Source organism: Battus philenor, unplaced genomic scaffold (genome assembly GCF_028537555.1).
Source record: "Battus philenor isolate CCGP_79_NKW_IND1 unplaced genomic scaffold, ilBatPhil1.0.hap1 SCAF_6, whole genome shotgun sequence".
NCBI lineage: Eukaryota > Metazoa > Arthropoda > Insecta > Lepidoptera > Papilionidae > Battus > Battus philenor.
Window position 1 is genome coordinate 11,940,011 of NW_027181726.1, and position 13,382 is coordinate 11,953,392.

The following is a 13,382-nucleotide window of genomic DNA, read 5'->3' on the forward strand; positions in this document are numbered from 1 at the left end:
CTATTAACAAAGTGTGATTGCCATGTCTTGCCAGAAAACGAAACACAAACTTATCATCACAAGTTTCGTACATAAGTTATTATTTAGTTTAGTTTATTATCTTAGGTTGTTGCGGACATAAAAAGCCTATATTTTACTGCTTTCTTCTATTCCGCAGACTCGGATGTCAAATTCACTACCACTACTTTGGTATTATTAACATTATTTTCTCATGTACAAGTAATACCGTCTAGTTTATACAAGTATTAGTTTATAACCAACTTCTAACTCTATAAAAATAATGTTCAACATGAAATCGTGGAACGGTTTTACGATCCTTTGGGGTTACTCCTATTTGACGCAAAAGGGGATATTTAGCAGAATGAAAACACAAACGGAATAGATATAAGTGTGTATAAAAATCGGAGTTATGTTTTATAGTGGACGTGCAGTGAATAAAGGCGCCTACAAAAATGTAGGTGCCGCTCCCCTACGACAGTTTTAAATATCGACATCGTTAAATATCGTTTGACTACGATCAATGTTTTGTGTAATAGTTTTTGTAAATTAAACTAGTTAGATAGGTAGGCGTATTTTCAAAAATATATTTACATAAAACGAAAAAACTTTTAAATTTTTATTTTTTGTATTTCTTTTTTCGCAGTTAACACTAAATGCAATTTTTAGACAGATAGCTATCAATATTCTTTAGTAATAACAACAATGTCTTTGTTATAATATTATTTATTCATTTAACTCTCTATTATAGATCTAAACGCAAGGAAACAGCTAATAAACTAGACAAAAGCAGTGACAGCGATTGCATTTGTTTATTTATCAGCTCATTTTTTTTCTTCGTAGAAGAGATCATAGATCAGATGCACATAAACACTAAAATACAGTTTACTTATAATGCACGTAACTTTAAAATAATTACATCCCAAAGTACATAAACTACAGCGTTAAAATAATATATTTATACATAAGCAGAAATATACATCTCTACCTTTCTTCGAATTTTTGGTGCAAGGATAAACCGGTTTGATTCCAAGTTTTATTTTTTTCTTTGTATGAGTAGCAATAGTATTATAAGCCAACTGCGTTTAATTATGTTATACATCAATGTGTGTTTTAATAAAAACCTTTACTTCTTAACATTATTTATTATTATATATAAACTTGTGTCTTCAATTTTTAAGTAATAGTTAATAATAAAAGTGAGCATAAAATTCCACGTAGCAAGATGGCACGAAACTGACTGCCGTTGTCGACGCTCGGCAATTCTTTATTATTCATGGGACGATCTTGCTCGCAGAGTGTTTTATATGAGCGACGATCGAGTATCAATTTGTAGCGAACGGCCCGTATTAGCATTTCCCGCGATGCCTACGTGTACATTGTTTCACAAAGGGCAGCCACGCAAAGTTTTTTCCTCATTTAAATACAAGTTGTTATGGCTGGGGAAATAAAATTTACACCAAGGTATATACTTAAGACGGTATTATTTAGCAATTTTTATCTGGTACGTGTTTCATAAAGAATTTTAGAGGCAGGCCATCGTGGAATTTTCCACGAAAAAGCGTAGAGTACATTAAAATATTCTTCTTAGTGTTGTAGTGGTGGGGAGACAGATAATCGGATGATCTTGTTAAGATCGTTGGAAGACTAGGTACCGGTTGCTTCCTATCGGTTCTATTTGAAATCTATGGCGGATGTCTTTGTCCAGCTGTGGACGTCATAAGGCTAAAATCATAATGATGGTAATGAAATCAATCATTAAAGCGGTATCTCTGAAATACAATTTTTTTTTTCTGTTTGTCACTTACAGGTTAATTACTTTTTATTTTCGGTATTATGTTTTCAAGTCAGCTAATATTAATATATGTCAGTATTATAATCGTCAAAGGAATAATACATTTTATTTAAGTAAACAAACATGTCTTTATCGCGAGTGTTATTAAAAGCCGTTCGTCTGTATAATTAAATAAGGGAACATTCGCACTAATAATTAAAGATGCGAGACAGTATCGCTTCCTCTACAAAACGCAAATCCCACAAAGCCTGCTCTCAGCTCGTTCGAGCCGTCGCGTGTTCGCATAGCTACAGGCAACGTAACCGGCACAATACGTTGACTAGTGCACGTTTATGAGTGTACGTTAAAGATACGATAAAGACGGCGGCGGCTAAATTGGCTGTTTCTGACTATCGCGGGCTCGGGGTAAGGGATGCACTCCACTAAGCTCTTTCTGAATCGCACCGCATACATTCCTAATTAAGAACGACGTTATACAATTTTGTCCATAAATAAATAATGACTCGATAAAACGGCTGACGTGGTTAATTAGTCTGAAAATACTTTATTATTTTATAAAAGAAACCTGAACTAACTGGCCATAAAAGTAACAGGAGAAAAAAATAGAGTTAGCCATCATCATCTATGCCACATGCTATATTTTATAATGTAGTTGTAGGCGTGGAAGTTTTTTAAAATGTTTTTCCGGCGCGTTTTATAACTCAAAATGCTTTATTTACTAAACTACATAAAATAATTAGGTGAATAATTTGGGACAAAATATGATTAAAATTTCATACTATATTATTACAGCTATCTTCTTGTAGCAAAGATGTGAATTTTATTCAGTTGACACCTCTTTGATGTAATTTTGTAAACTCTAAAATAAATTGTAAAAAAAAAACTTTTTGATTTGTAAATAATTTAACTCACGATTTATTTTTTTAAATACGTAAATTATTTAAATGTATTCTTATCCTCTGCTAGAATAATATAAATCCTTTAATATGTATAGATAAACGATAAGTTGATAATTATAATATAATTACTTAATTAATGACATTACAAAATGTTTTGTTGATCAAATATTTGCAATACATATATAGAACAGAAACAATTTAATCTCAGATAAATACTATGTGCTTTTAAAGACAAAAGCTTCAGATGACAGTGTCACAATGTTCTTAATAAATGAACATTCATTTCAGCGCAGATGTATATAGTTTAACTAACAAGGGGCTGTTAATTTAAATTTAGTATCATGACTTCGCGTAATGAACGGGAGCATAATTATTATAATGGCATTGTAGATTTCTTGTCGTCAACTCACAAGTATTATTTGCTTTCAATATAATTATGATATTAATTCTTCAATATTGCTTAGTAGTTTTAAGACAAATGTTAAATGTACAAGTGTATGAGATAAACGAAGTGATTCTGGTTATTTTTTTAATAGATATGAAAAGGTACACTATCACTCTTACTTAACTTCAGCTATTCCTTTCTATGATCGTCTGAAAGGAATCGCTTAGCGGGAAGATCGCCTATACTAGCATCACAATAGATATAAATATATTGGCTTTATTTTTGTATATTGTAAATATACCAAGATTAAAAAGACTACGTGGATTCTGGGTGACCTTATGAAGTTTTTTTGCAATATTTTTCTAAATTTCAATCTGACAAGTAATCAGGCTAATGTAATATAACCTTATATAATACTTCTAAGATAAATTAAAATTATTTTTAATATAAATGTATTACTTAAGTTATTTAGAAATGAACTTCGTGTGGTCATCCTGTGAAGTGGTCATTTTCGAATTTGTATAGTTAGGAATAGTAGATTAGTGTTTTTTTTTACAATATCACAATCTTTTCTGCATCATATTAAATAAACTGAAACCGTTTCAATAAATTAATTTAATATCATCGTAGTCATTTCAGCTGCCGGACGTTCACTGGACATAGGCCTCCTCCAATATTTTCAATAAGATCTATAAGAAACGTTAACATTAGCAAGGTCTTCTGTCCGTCTTGTAGCTGGATATTCTACTTTTAAAGATTCGTGGTGTCCACTCAGAACCTTTTGGCCCCAAACGGACACCTGTTCTACACGCTTCGAGGCCTGGCCTCTGCTTTTCGCGCTAGGTTATATCGGGTGTTATTGTATAGATATAACAAATTGTATTTGTAAACCGTATTTCCTATTCTATTTCCATATTTAAAACAACAGTCACAATCGCATATGGTAATCGTTCGCACACATTTGTCTCGCTTCATGCAAATTTCGGTGACGTTGGCAATTTTTAATTACCAAGACGTCTGAGCATCCGTCTGGAGGCGTCGCGATTGTGGCGGTGCCGCTAGCAGTCAGGTGACAAGGCTCGGCGTCGGGGAGCAGTTAAGTGTGGCATTTTACGGCTTTTATGCATATTTGATGGCGCCGCCATAATCTCTGCGGCGAGGGGAGAATGCTCGTGAGCCCGCGTTCACTTCACCTGTATTGGATATGAATCGCTGTTAACTTATGTCGGCGGCGTGGAAATTATACTTAGGATAAGCTCCTAACCTAACGGCAACATGCGTGGAAATGTTTCTCACGCGTTGTCTGTTGCTTTAACTTAAGTAAGATTGATTAAAACTCTACGCGTATGTTACTGCTATAGAAAAAATATCTGTTTTCTATTATGTTTCCATGACGTCATTATTTTACGAATCTTCATCGTTATTTTATTTGTGAAACTGCTGATTATATCGCTCTATCGTAGTAGTAGTATCTTATCATCTCTCTCTCTCTCATCTTATCTCACCATTAGGTAATCCTTACGAATAAAGTATTTACTTTCCAAAACTAAAGGTTAATATGTAGTTTTTTTTCATATAGAACTCGTTTTCGATTTGGCCAAATGACTTTATCAAAAAGATGTACATGTATACAATAAAAATAAAACACAACACAAATTTCTTACTTTCAAACTTTCTTGTTTAATATTCAAAATTGATTGGATTATTTTAAACATTTAAATAATCCATTGTTTAAAAGCCAAAGCCGATGAATTCGAAAATAATTACAGGAATTAGTAGCGTTCTTAGAGGGCTGTATCAATTACAGGCAGTGAGCAAACAGGGCATTACGTACTCAATATTAAAATCACATTTACGGACCGCCCCAGTTTGTGAACTGCCTAAGCGTAGCTACGGGAACGTAACCGTGCTTTGACATGTGGATTGAGGAATAGACGGGTACGGACAGAAAAAGGGTTGAATGAAATTTTAAAACAAAATTTTATATTTAAATATGGCGCAACAGACGCCAAAACTATTAATATAACCTACCATATTGTACAATATCTATCTTTACATAGATACGTATTACTCAAAATCTTATTGTCATCACCATCATTATCATCATCATTTCAGTTACGACGTTCGTCTTATGCATGTCACGAAGAGACCTATGTCCTAACAAGTGTAACCGTAACCGTACTAGCATCCACTACTGGACAGAGGCCTCTTCCATATATTTCCAATAGGACCGGTTGGAAGCGGCTTACATCCTTTATCTTCCTGATCCCGATGACTTTAACAAGGTCGACAGTCTGTATTGTGGGTAGAATAAAATTTACATTAAACGATTTTCTTATTATTTTTACTAACTTCTTTCTAATTTTGAATATATTATCTAGTTATTATTATATTTAGTACCAAAAATTGATAAAATTAATAGATTATTCGCCCTATGTTTATGAACATGGCTCAACAGAACAAAAAGACTGAAATTACATATCTCAAAAGTTCAGCAGTAGTCTTTTTTAAAAAATACATATTTTAAACTTCTTTATGTATCCGAAGCCATATTTTGACATATGTCAATAATTTTAACATCTGTCACTTTTGGCTATGATTTTTTCTCTAGTTATGAAGCACGGATGACGGTTAAATGTCTTTAAAAACAAAAGAATCTTGTCCAACAACAGTCGATGAATACAACAGATAATATAGAACCTGATCGTAACTATCAATCAGTCACAAATCGATATAAGTAATGCTTATGGTCTACTATCTGATAGCAGCTAGGCGTCAGAACATTATGTAGCTGACCATTCACGACATAAACATATTATCATCATTTCAGCTTTATTTCAACTGCTAGATATAAATTTACCTCTTAAATTTCTAATAACATTAGTTGAAAGCGATCTAAATCCAGCGTCTTTCTACGACCACAACAAGGTCGGTTATCCACTTTAAGGTTGGACAACCCACCATCACCAACCTTAAGGCTCCAGAGGTCATCTGTTTTGCGCTATGTTGCTTGCCCACTGCTACTACAACTTGCCAATCTGCAATAGATTTGGCAGTATTTATAAATTTAACACCATCTTAAAGAATAGGTTTACTGTGTTGTGAATAACTCTTTATACAACGCTAACGAAGACAGTTTTAATTTTATTTAATGTGTTCTTCACAAGCTGGAGAATTACATGTAACGAGGTATCAAAACATCAAGTGATATAGAGCCAATAGAGATAGATCACTATAGATGCAAAGCTTTCTATAATCATTAAGTTCATTATAAAGTTATTTCATTGCGTATTTAAAATAGGGTAACTAAATATTTCAACATGATATCGAAGTAAATATTTCTGTAACTTACGCTGCGTTGAGGTTGGCCAAATTCGCAATCTTTATTTATAATTTGCACGCGACTAACCTTTACGAAAACATGATTTAGCAATGAGTTCTCACGTTGCGCAAAAAAAGAAATGAAATTCTAAATACGGTACTAGAATTTCACCAGCTATCCGTACTAGGGAAAAAGTTTCGGTGACCGCTCGCGCAACATCAATTAAAATCGTATTTCGAAACCGTCTCGAACACGTAATGCCGTCATTTCCATCAACACTGGATGTAGCAATTCACCGCCATGTTATTGTGTATGTCTAAAATTAATAACGGTACAGTTTTACGTCGAAACATTTAACTGGGATATTTTATCAACCTGACCATTATCCATTAGTTAACCAGTTATTTATACAACAAACATCTATTTCTTTTTTACAATAAATACATATTGTATATCACACATGGAACACAACTTCAGTTTATTGCATTATAATTGAGATAAATTATACAAGAGTGTATTGTAAAATTATACAGAGCTGTCGACAAAATATTTGCTTATTTTATTGAGCCCACTTTATATTTTTAATTATCCTGCTCCTTTTATTACTAAGGACTTTACTAAATTTCATAGATAAGAGTACCTTTTCATGTTAGTATGCAAGTGTGATGCTGTGTAAAACATATAACAAAATTCCATTTTCCACGGATCTGTTATATGATTATTAATCAATCTGTGATTTCCATGTTAATTTTTCATTTATATAAATTAAAGAAATACTTGAATCCCGGGTAATAAAATTGAATGAGATTAATGACATTTAAAAGAATTTTTAATATTGCGATATAAAGTTTCATAGCCCTATTATCATCTTAATTTTTTTTGTTTCAGAGTAATGACGTTGAGGAATTCACGCACAAATTATTTCGACCGTCCACATCCAAACCGTAAGTTGCATTAATAACATTTACAACATACTTTTCACTAATATTACCACTCGAGAGCTTTCTTCGCAAATCTTTTAATAATATATTTTAAAATTAGTAGAATTTATTTCAAGTTTACTTGATTAGTAAAAATAAATTACGCACTCGAAAATAAACCAACCTACAATATAACTTTATACAATCTCCCTTCTTGTGAATATTTATAGTCTTCCCAAAAGCCAGATTTAACTGAAAATCCATTCACCATAAATATTTTTACACCCAACGATACCAAATTAACAATATCTATTTTAGTAATTTTCGCTAACTTAAATCTTTTGTAATAGTCACCCGACTATTTTTGCTGACCAAATTTCAACATTCACAATATGATTAAAGATTATCAACTCGTAAAACGTAAGACTTAAAATTTTATTGAATAGTTTATTTAATCTCCTAAGTAAATTCTCTTGTTTACGGAATAATATTTATGAATATTAGAAATGAAAATAATAATAAATGTATTCAAATCATGCGTACATTTCCGTATGGTTACATAAAGACAACGATAGAAGCCATAAGACGTAACGCGCGTCGTATTTTAATCTTAACCATAAAACCGCTTGCAATTGTCGCAACCGTTATTTATTTATGTAACGTGCATAAATATGTACAGGGGTGTGCGTGATCCTCGACTCGCGGTAATTATTGCGTGACTTATTGGCGAAGGAAGATAACACGCACATTGCGACCAGAAAGCCGTGAGCTCCGCGAATATACAGAAGTTCCTCCGCATGATAGATAATACAGGAATGAGTAGGGTTCTTTACAAGATGGTGGTTGTGTGCAACGCTCTAGGGTTCGTGGCAGTTTTATCTGCGCGCTTGACTGTCTGATCGTGACTCTCCGACGGAGATTTCTATAATTTCGTTAATTATAAAATCGTGCTATGCAAATTATGAATGGAACAAAAATTATAAAAGATAGAAAAAAATATTTGTGAACAACAAAAGATATACAGTTGAATCATTAGTTTTTTTCTATATTTGTCATAGAATAAATAAGTTTTTACGATCAAAAGAAAATTTTGTGGAGATTTGGAATTAACGATAAGGTGTTTGAATTAAATTTAACAATGACATAATTTTTTTTTATTTCGTGCGTGACAGGATTATAACTTCTGGCAGTTAAAAGTCTACCGGAACCATAATTAATTTTAACAAGAAGTAATTTAAATCCCGAAATCATTTTTTTACCATATTATGATTACGTTATTATTATATTATTTCTATATTGATTTTGAATAGTGTGTACAATACATTAATTATTAGCAAATAGCTTTTAAAAATTTTTTAAATCATCTTTTATACATAAATAATGCAAAATCAAAACGTTGTGAAATTTTTAAACACGTAAAAGCGATACACAAACTTTCGTAAGTCAACAAAATTAAAATTAAAGTACTTAGACCTAGTGAGGAGTTCAGGAATAAAACAAGTTTCGAACAAACGAATGCATTAAAGTCGCCCGCAAACTGATCCAATCGTAATATCGCACTTCCAGACATCGAAAGTTAGTATGCATTGACTTTGAAAAGTCGTCCAAAACTAAGTTGGGTTATGTTTATGAAACTATTCGGATGCGGGTGTGTGCCGATACACATGCAAGAACTCGCGCTCAACTCTGGGCATAGTTCGCTAAGTGGAACAGATGTAAAACAAAGTGGCAAAGGGTCTAGGAACTCAATGTGTACGTCGGCAAGTATTCGGCGCCCGAACACATGTCCTTCGATAAGCACGTGGGGTGGCCGCGATGGCCCGCAACTTTGACAGTTAAATTTGGGAACGCGTCGGGCGACGACCGAAGACGACTTATAAATAAGTTAAACTAGGTCCAACTAAAGCGTTGCGGCGGGTGATAACAGAGCGCCTACACCGCGTCCGCACCCCGCCGCCCTCGCACAGATAAACTTTTAAAATGACTTTGGAAGCTTTTGAGCTTTTAATCGGCAAAGTTGTACAGACAGACAGTTCGGGCACAATCCTTGAACCGCTTGCGCCGGCGACGGCGGCCGCAAAACTTTGTTTTACAGGACTACTTTTCTTCTTGTTTCAAGGTTGGACTCTTAAAACAAACTCCGGTTCGACGGAGTTCGTGAACTCGGGCGCCAACAATTTACAAATTTCTCTCTTTCATAACAACTAACTGCCGTTCGGCGCGGCGAAAGTTGTCCTGCGTAGATCTTAATCGCATTGTCTGCTGCGCTCGCGGCGCGAGCAGCTGGTCGCGGCCGCGCTTTGCCCAACTTTTACGCCCGACGCCCGTTGCGTGGCGCTCTAGCATCGTATCTTACTTTCACTGCAAAACTTATATGGCATTAGATAATCAAGATTTAATCGAACGTTAAACTTGAAAAGGTTGTCAATTATAATTAAACGAAGAGAACGGTCAGCACCCCGGATTCGTTCAATTTATTTAAGTGACATTGATAGCACCGATACGGTAAAAAAACTCGTCTCCCAATTTTGACGTCGCGCCCCCGGCGTCCGACAGATCTGACTTCTTTTTTCAGTCGCAACACCTGCTGGGGTTTTCAAATTTATCCCTAACGAAATACACTGAGTGGCTTTTAATATTAATCGTTTTGAGTACTGTCAAAAATGTTTATAGCTTTAATGTTATGGTTTTCCACAATGAAATTCGATTCCACATGAAATCGCAAACACAGAGAGTTGGCTAACGGGATTTCAGTTAAAATAAAAGAAACTATAAATTTAAACTTTGTACGTCTCTTGTAAAGCAGGCAATATATCAGTCACTTGTAGGTACGGCAAAATAGTAACATAAGTTATAATGCAGTACCTATTTGGTATTGCGCGTAAATTTTACGTAACTAGAAATAAATAGGTTGCGGGTGTGTGGGGCGGGGCGGCGTGGGCGCGGCGTGCGCGCGCACGTGACCGCCCGCCCCCGCCCCGCGGTGCCCCTCGGCGCCCCCTCGCGGCCTCGATCGCCCTCCGCATAGTCCGCGAATCGCGTCCCGTGAGCAGCCCGCGCCTAGGACCTCGCTCCTCGCCTCGCGCTCACTCTACAGCCTACGGATAAACTTTTCCGACGTAGCCGCGCTACGTAGTGCTACGAACTACGAACCGCACACTACACAAAGTGTATTTTTTTGTGCAGTGTAATATATTTTTTAGTGAACTCGTGCAGCTGTGCGTGATGTGGGTTCGAGTCCCCGGTATTTAACAATGTCAGCATTAGTACGGCCCGTCTGGTAAGTCGAATGAAAATTTGACTAGAAATTTAAATCGAGACTCGTTAACAATTTCACTTAAAAACGAGACAAGTACATTCGATAGTTTTATATTGCGTTACATTTTTTAAATATTTAAAATACTTTTCCGGGAGTTTGTCGTTTCAGCAGTGCATTTTCAACGTCGGTGATGTACGCAAGAAGTGTGAAGAGATAAATAAACCGTTATCGCACAAATCCCACCTTCGTAAAACCATTTCACAAAATGCTTTCAATATTATAATTTCGATATAAGAATAATAAAAGACGTCTGATACCTAAATAAACTCCAACCAATTTACTAATCATAACTGCGATGATATTTTGTTACATATTACATCATGGAATATATTATCTATACAATTAGTGTTTAATTTCTTACCTGCCAATTAAATCCCGCATATTTAAAATGCCAATACCAATTGTATGTTAGTATCGCTAAAGTTTTAGCGACTTTTTTAAAAAAAATATTATCTCATAAACAAATTCCTGGTGAAACATTTAAATACTTATCTTCAAAGTTTTTATTCTGTTATTTTATTATAATTATATTTAGACGTTTTTATAATCTGTTACCGATAATAACGTAATTATTATCAGATTTATTTTATTCAAAAATATCGTTAAAACCGTTTTAATGTTTTTAGTCGAAATAAATCATTTAAATAATTGTACAAATGTTAAACCGAATATATCCTCTATTAATGGACGTAAGTTCATATAAATTTAAATCCAAAAAATGATTTAGTTTAATTCTAATTTTAATGAATAATAAAAAGAGTTGTAATAAAAAGAGTACGCCTTTTTATTTTTAATTAATAAAATATAATAATGGGAAATTACTTAGATGAAACTATTCACGTGACAGTTAGAGCGAGACTTTGCAGGTTACATTAAACCGATTTCACGTGTGACGCTTACGAGAGCCGCGAGCCGATCTAGATAGGCGCCTCAAATTGTTTCCAGCCGTTTGAAACCGGCGAAGCTATCTGATGGGCACCTTCCCACGGGCTTAATTGTGCTTCAATTTCAAGTCACGGGATTTTCCAAATGCGTGTAGTTTAAATGCTGTAACTTTAATTAGAAAACACGGTTTTACGTTCCAAATTTAAATGTAACTTGCTACGTGCAAATAGTTTATACGAATTGTACAAAAATATTTACGAACTGTTATTAGTTAGTTATTTTGTGGACAAAATTAGGTTATTATAATAAATAAAAATCTTTTTTCTTACTCCGTTTATGTATTACTTATCTTTGTACATATTTCATTTATCTTCATAAATGACTACGTACATACATGATCTCTTCAAATTATTTATACTTAAAATTTGATATTTATGACGGAATACTTACAAAATTCTTACAGACATCGGAAGCAGGTTGCTTTAAACCAGTCCTACGACTAAAATAATGACAATGATAAACAAAAATAATATATTTGTGTACAAAAATTTTATTTTATAGAAATTTGATAGAACTACAGGACGTTACACATTTTTTTTTCAATAATTTCAATTTTACAGTTCCAATGACCTGTTTGTAACTTAAACATCGTAACAAAAAAAATATTTTAATTAAATACTATAATTACACAGTTAATATTAAAGTTAGCGATTAACGATATTTAAATAAAAGAAATAAGCGTCTTGTTTAAAGAGAATAAAAACGAAAGTACATCTCAATCGGTTAAAACGAACATTTGGAACGTGGGTGGAGTTCTCACAACGCAAACGTGTCTGCATACACAAGGGTCCCGCGTGGAGCATGATAACCCTCGCGTCGAGTGCACTCCTCACCTAGGGCTGACGCAAGACCACTCTTTTTCTTTTTGCAATAAAATAATGATTAATTTGAGTTTTTAAAAAATATATGAAAAGTTTTACAAATTTGGTAAGGTTGCGTCCAACCAGCTCTATGTAGAAGGCCTTTATCCAGCAATGAACGTCTAACGGCTAAAATTATGATGACGATGAAAAATTTATTGGCCTACAGACATAATTGAAAAAGCAGGAAACTTATAAAGCCAGTTTACGCACTTAAAATACAGTTTAGTATTTTTATCCTCTACTGCTAGAAGCTAGCTATCACAATAGCTATCTCGATCGTATCTATAAACCTAGAAAGTTTCTCTTCATTCTGTTGGTCATCTTGAACGTTTGGAATACTTTTGTGCAAAAGTATTGCAACCAAAAGTTACCTTTTGACACCATTTCGTATGATTGCATAAATTGTCAGGATTTAAAATATATTTAATATATATATTTTAAATAGTATAACCGGAATAAAAGTTTCTTTATTTTTTTTTATTAGTAAGATAATCAAACGTTTCAATATTTAAATTTAACTTATCGTACTTTACGTGACATATGTAACTATTTAATTTTTGCTACACAATAAAAACATTAATAATAAAAATACCATAACCATTCAGATTTCTTACACGTTCGACAGTTGATTTTAGGTTGCGTCTCTTTTGAAATAATTGCGGAAAAAATATACACACAAATAATCTCTGTTTTATAATATTATTTTTAAATTTGAAACAAATAATATATAAAACTTATCTATAAATTTAATATTAATAAAATATGTATAATTTAAAAATGTAGTAATATTATTTATACCACTGGATACACAAACCGAAGGTAAATTAGTTTCTTTGAAATTGTTTTTGAAAACTAAATAATATTATTAAAAAAAATTAAAGAGGAATATTAAAATCTTCCCGTATCAACCCTACACGTACACTGGGGTAAGCGCCGT

At 33.5% G+C, this 13,382-nt stretch overlaps 1 protein-coding gene across 1 annotated transcript in view; it reads left to right on the top strand.

Moving 5' to 3' along the window:
* The window catches only part of LOC137930365 (myelin transcription factor 1), a 276,518-nt gene that overhangs the window by 240,764 nt on the left and 22,372 nt on the right, over window positions 1–13,382 (top strand). Inside the window, exon 4 of the mRNA XM_068773605.1 lies at window positions 7,287–7,342. Coding sequence (XP_068629706.1) covers window positions 7,287–7,342 — 56 coding nt within the window. The remainder of the gene's footprint in view (window positions 1–7,286; window positions 7,343–13,382) is intronic.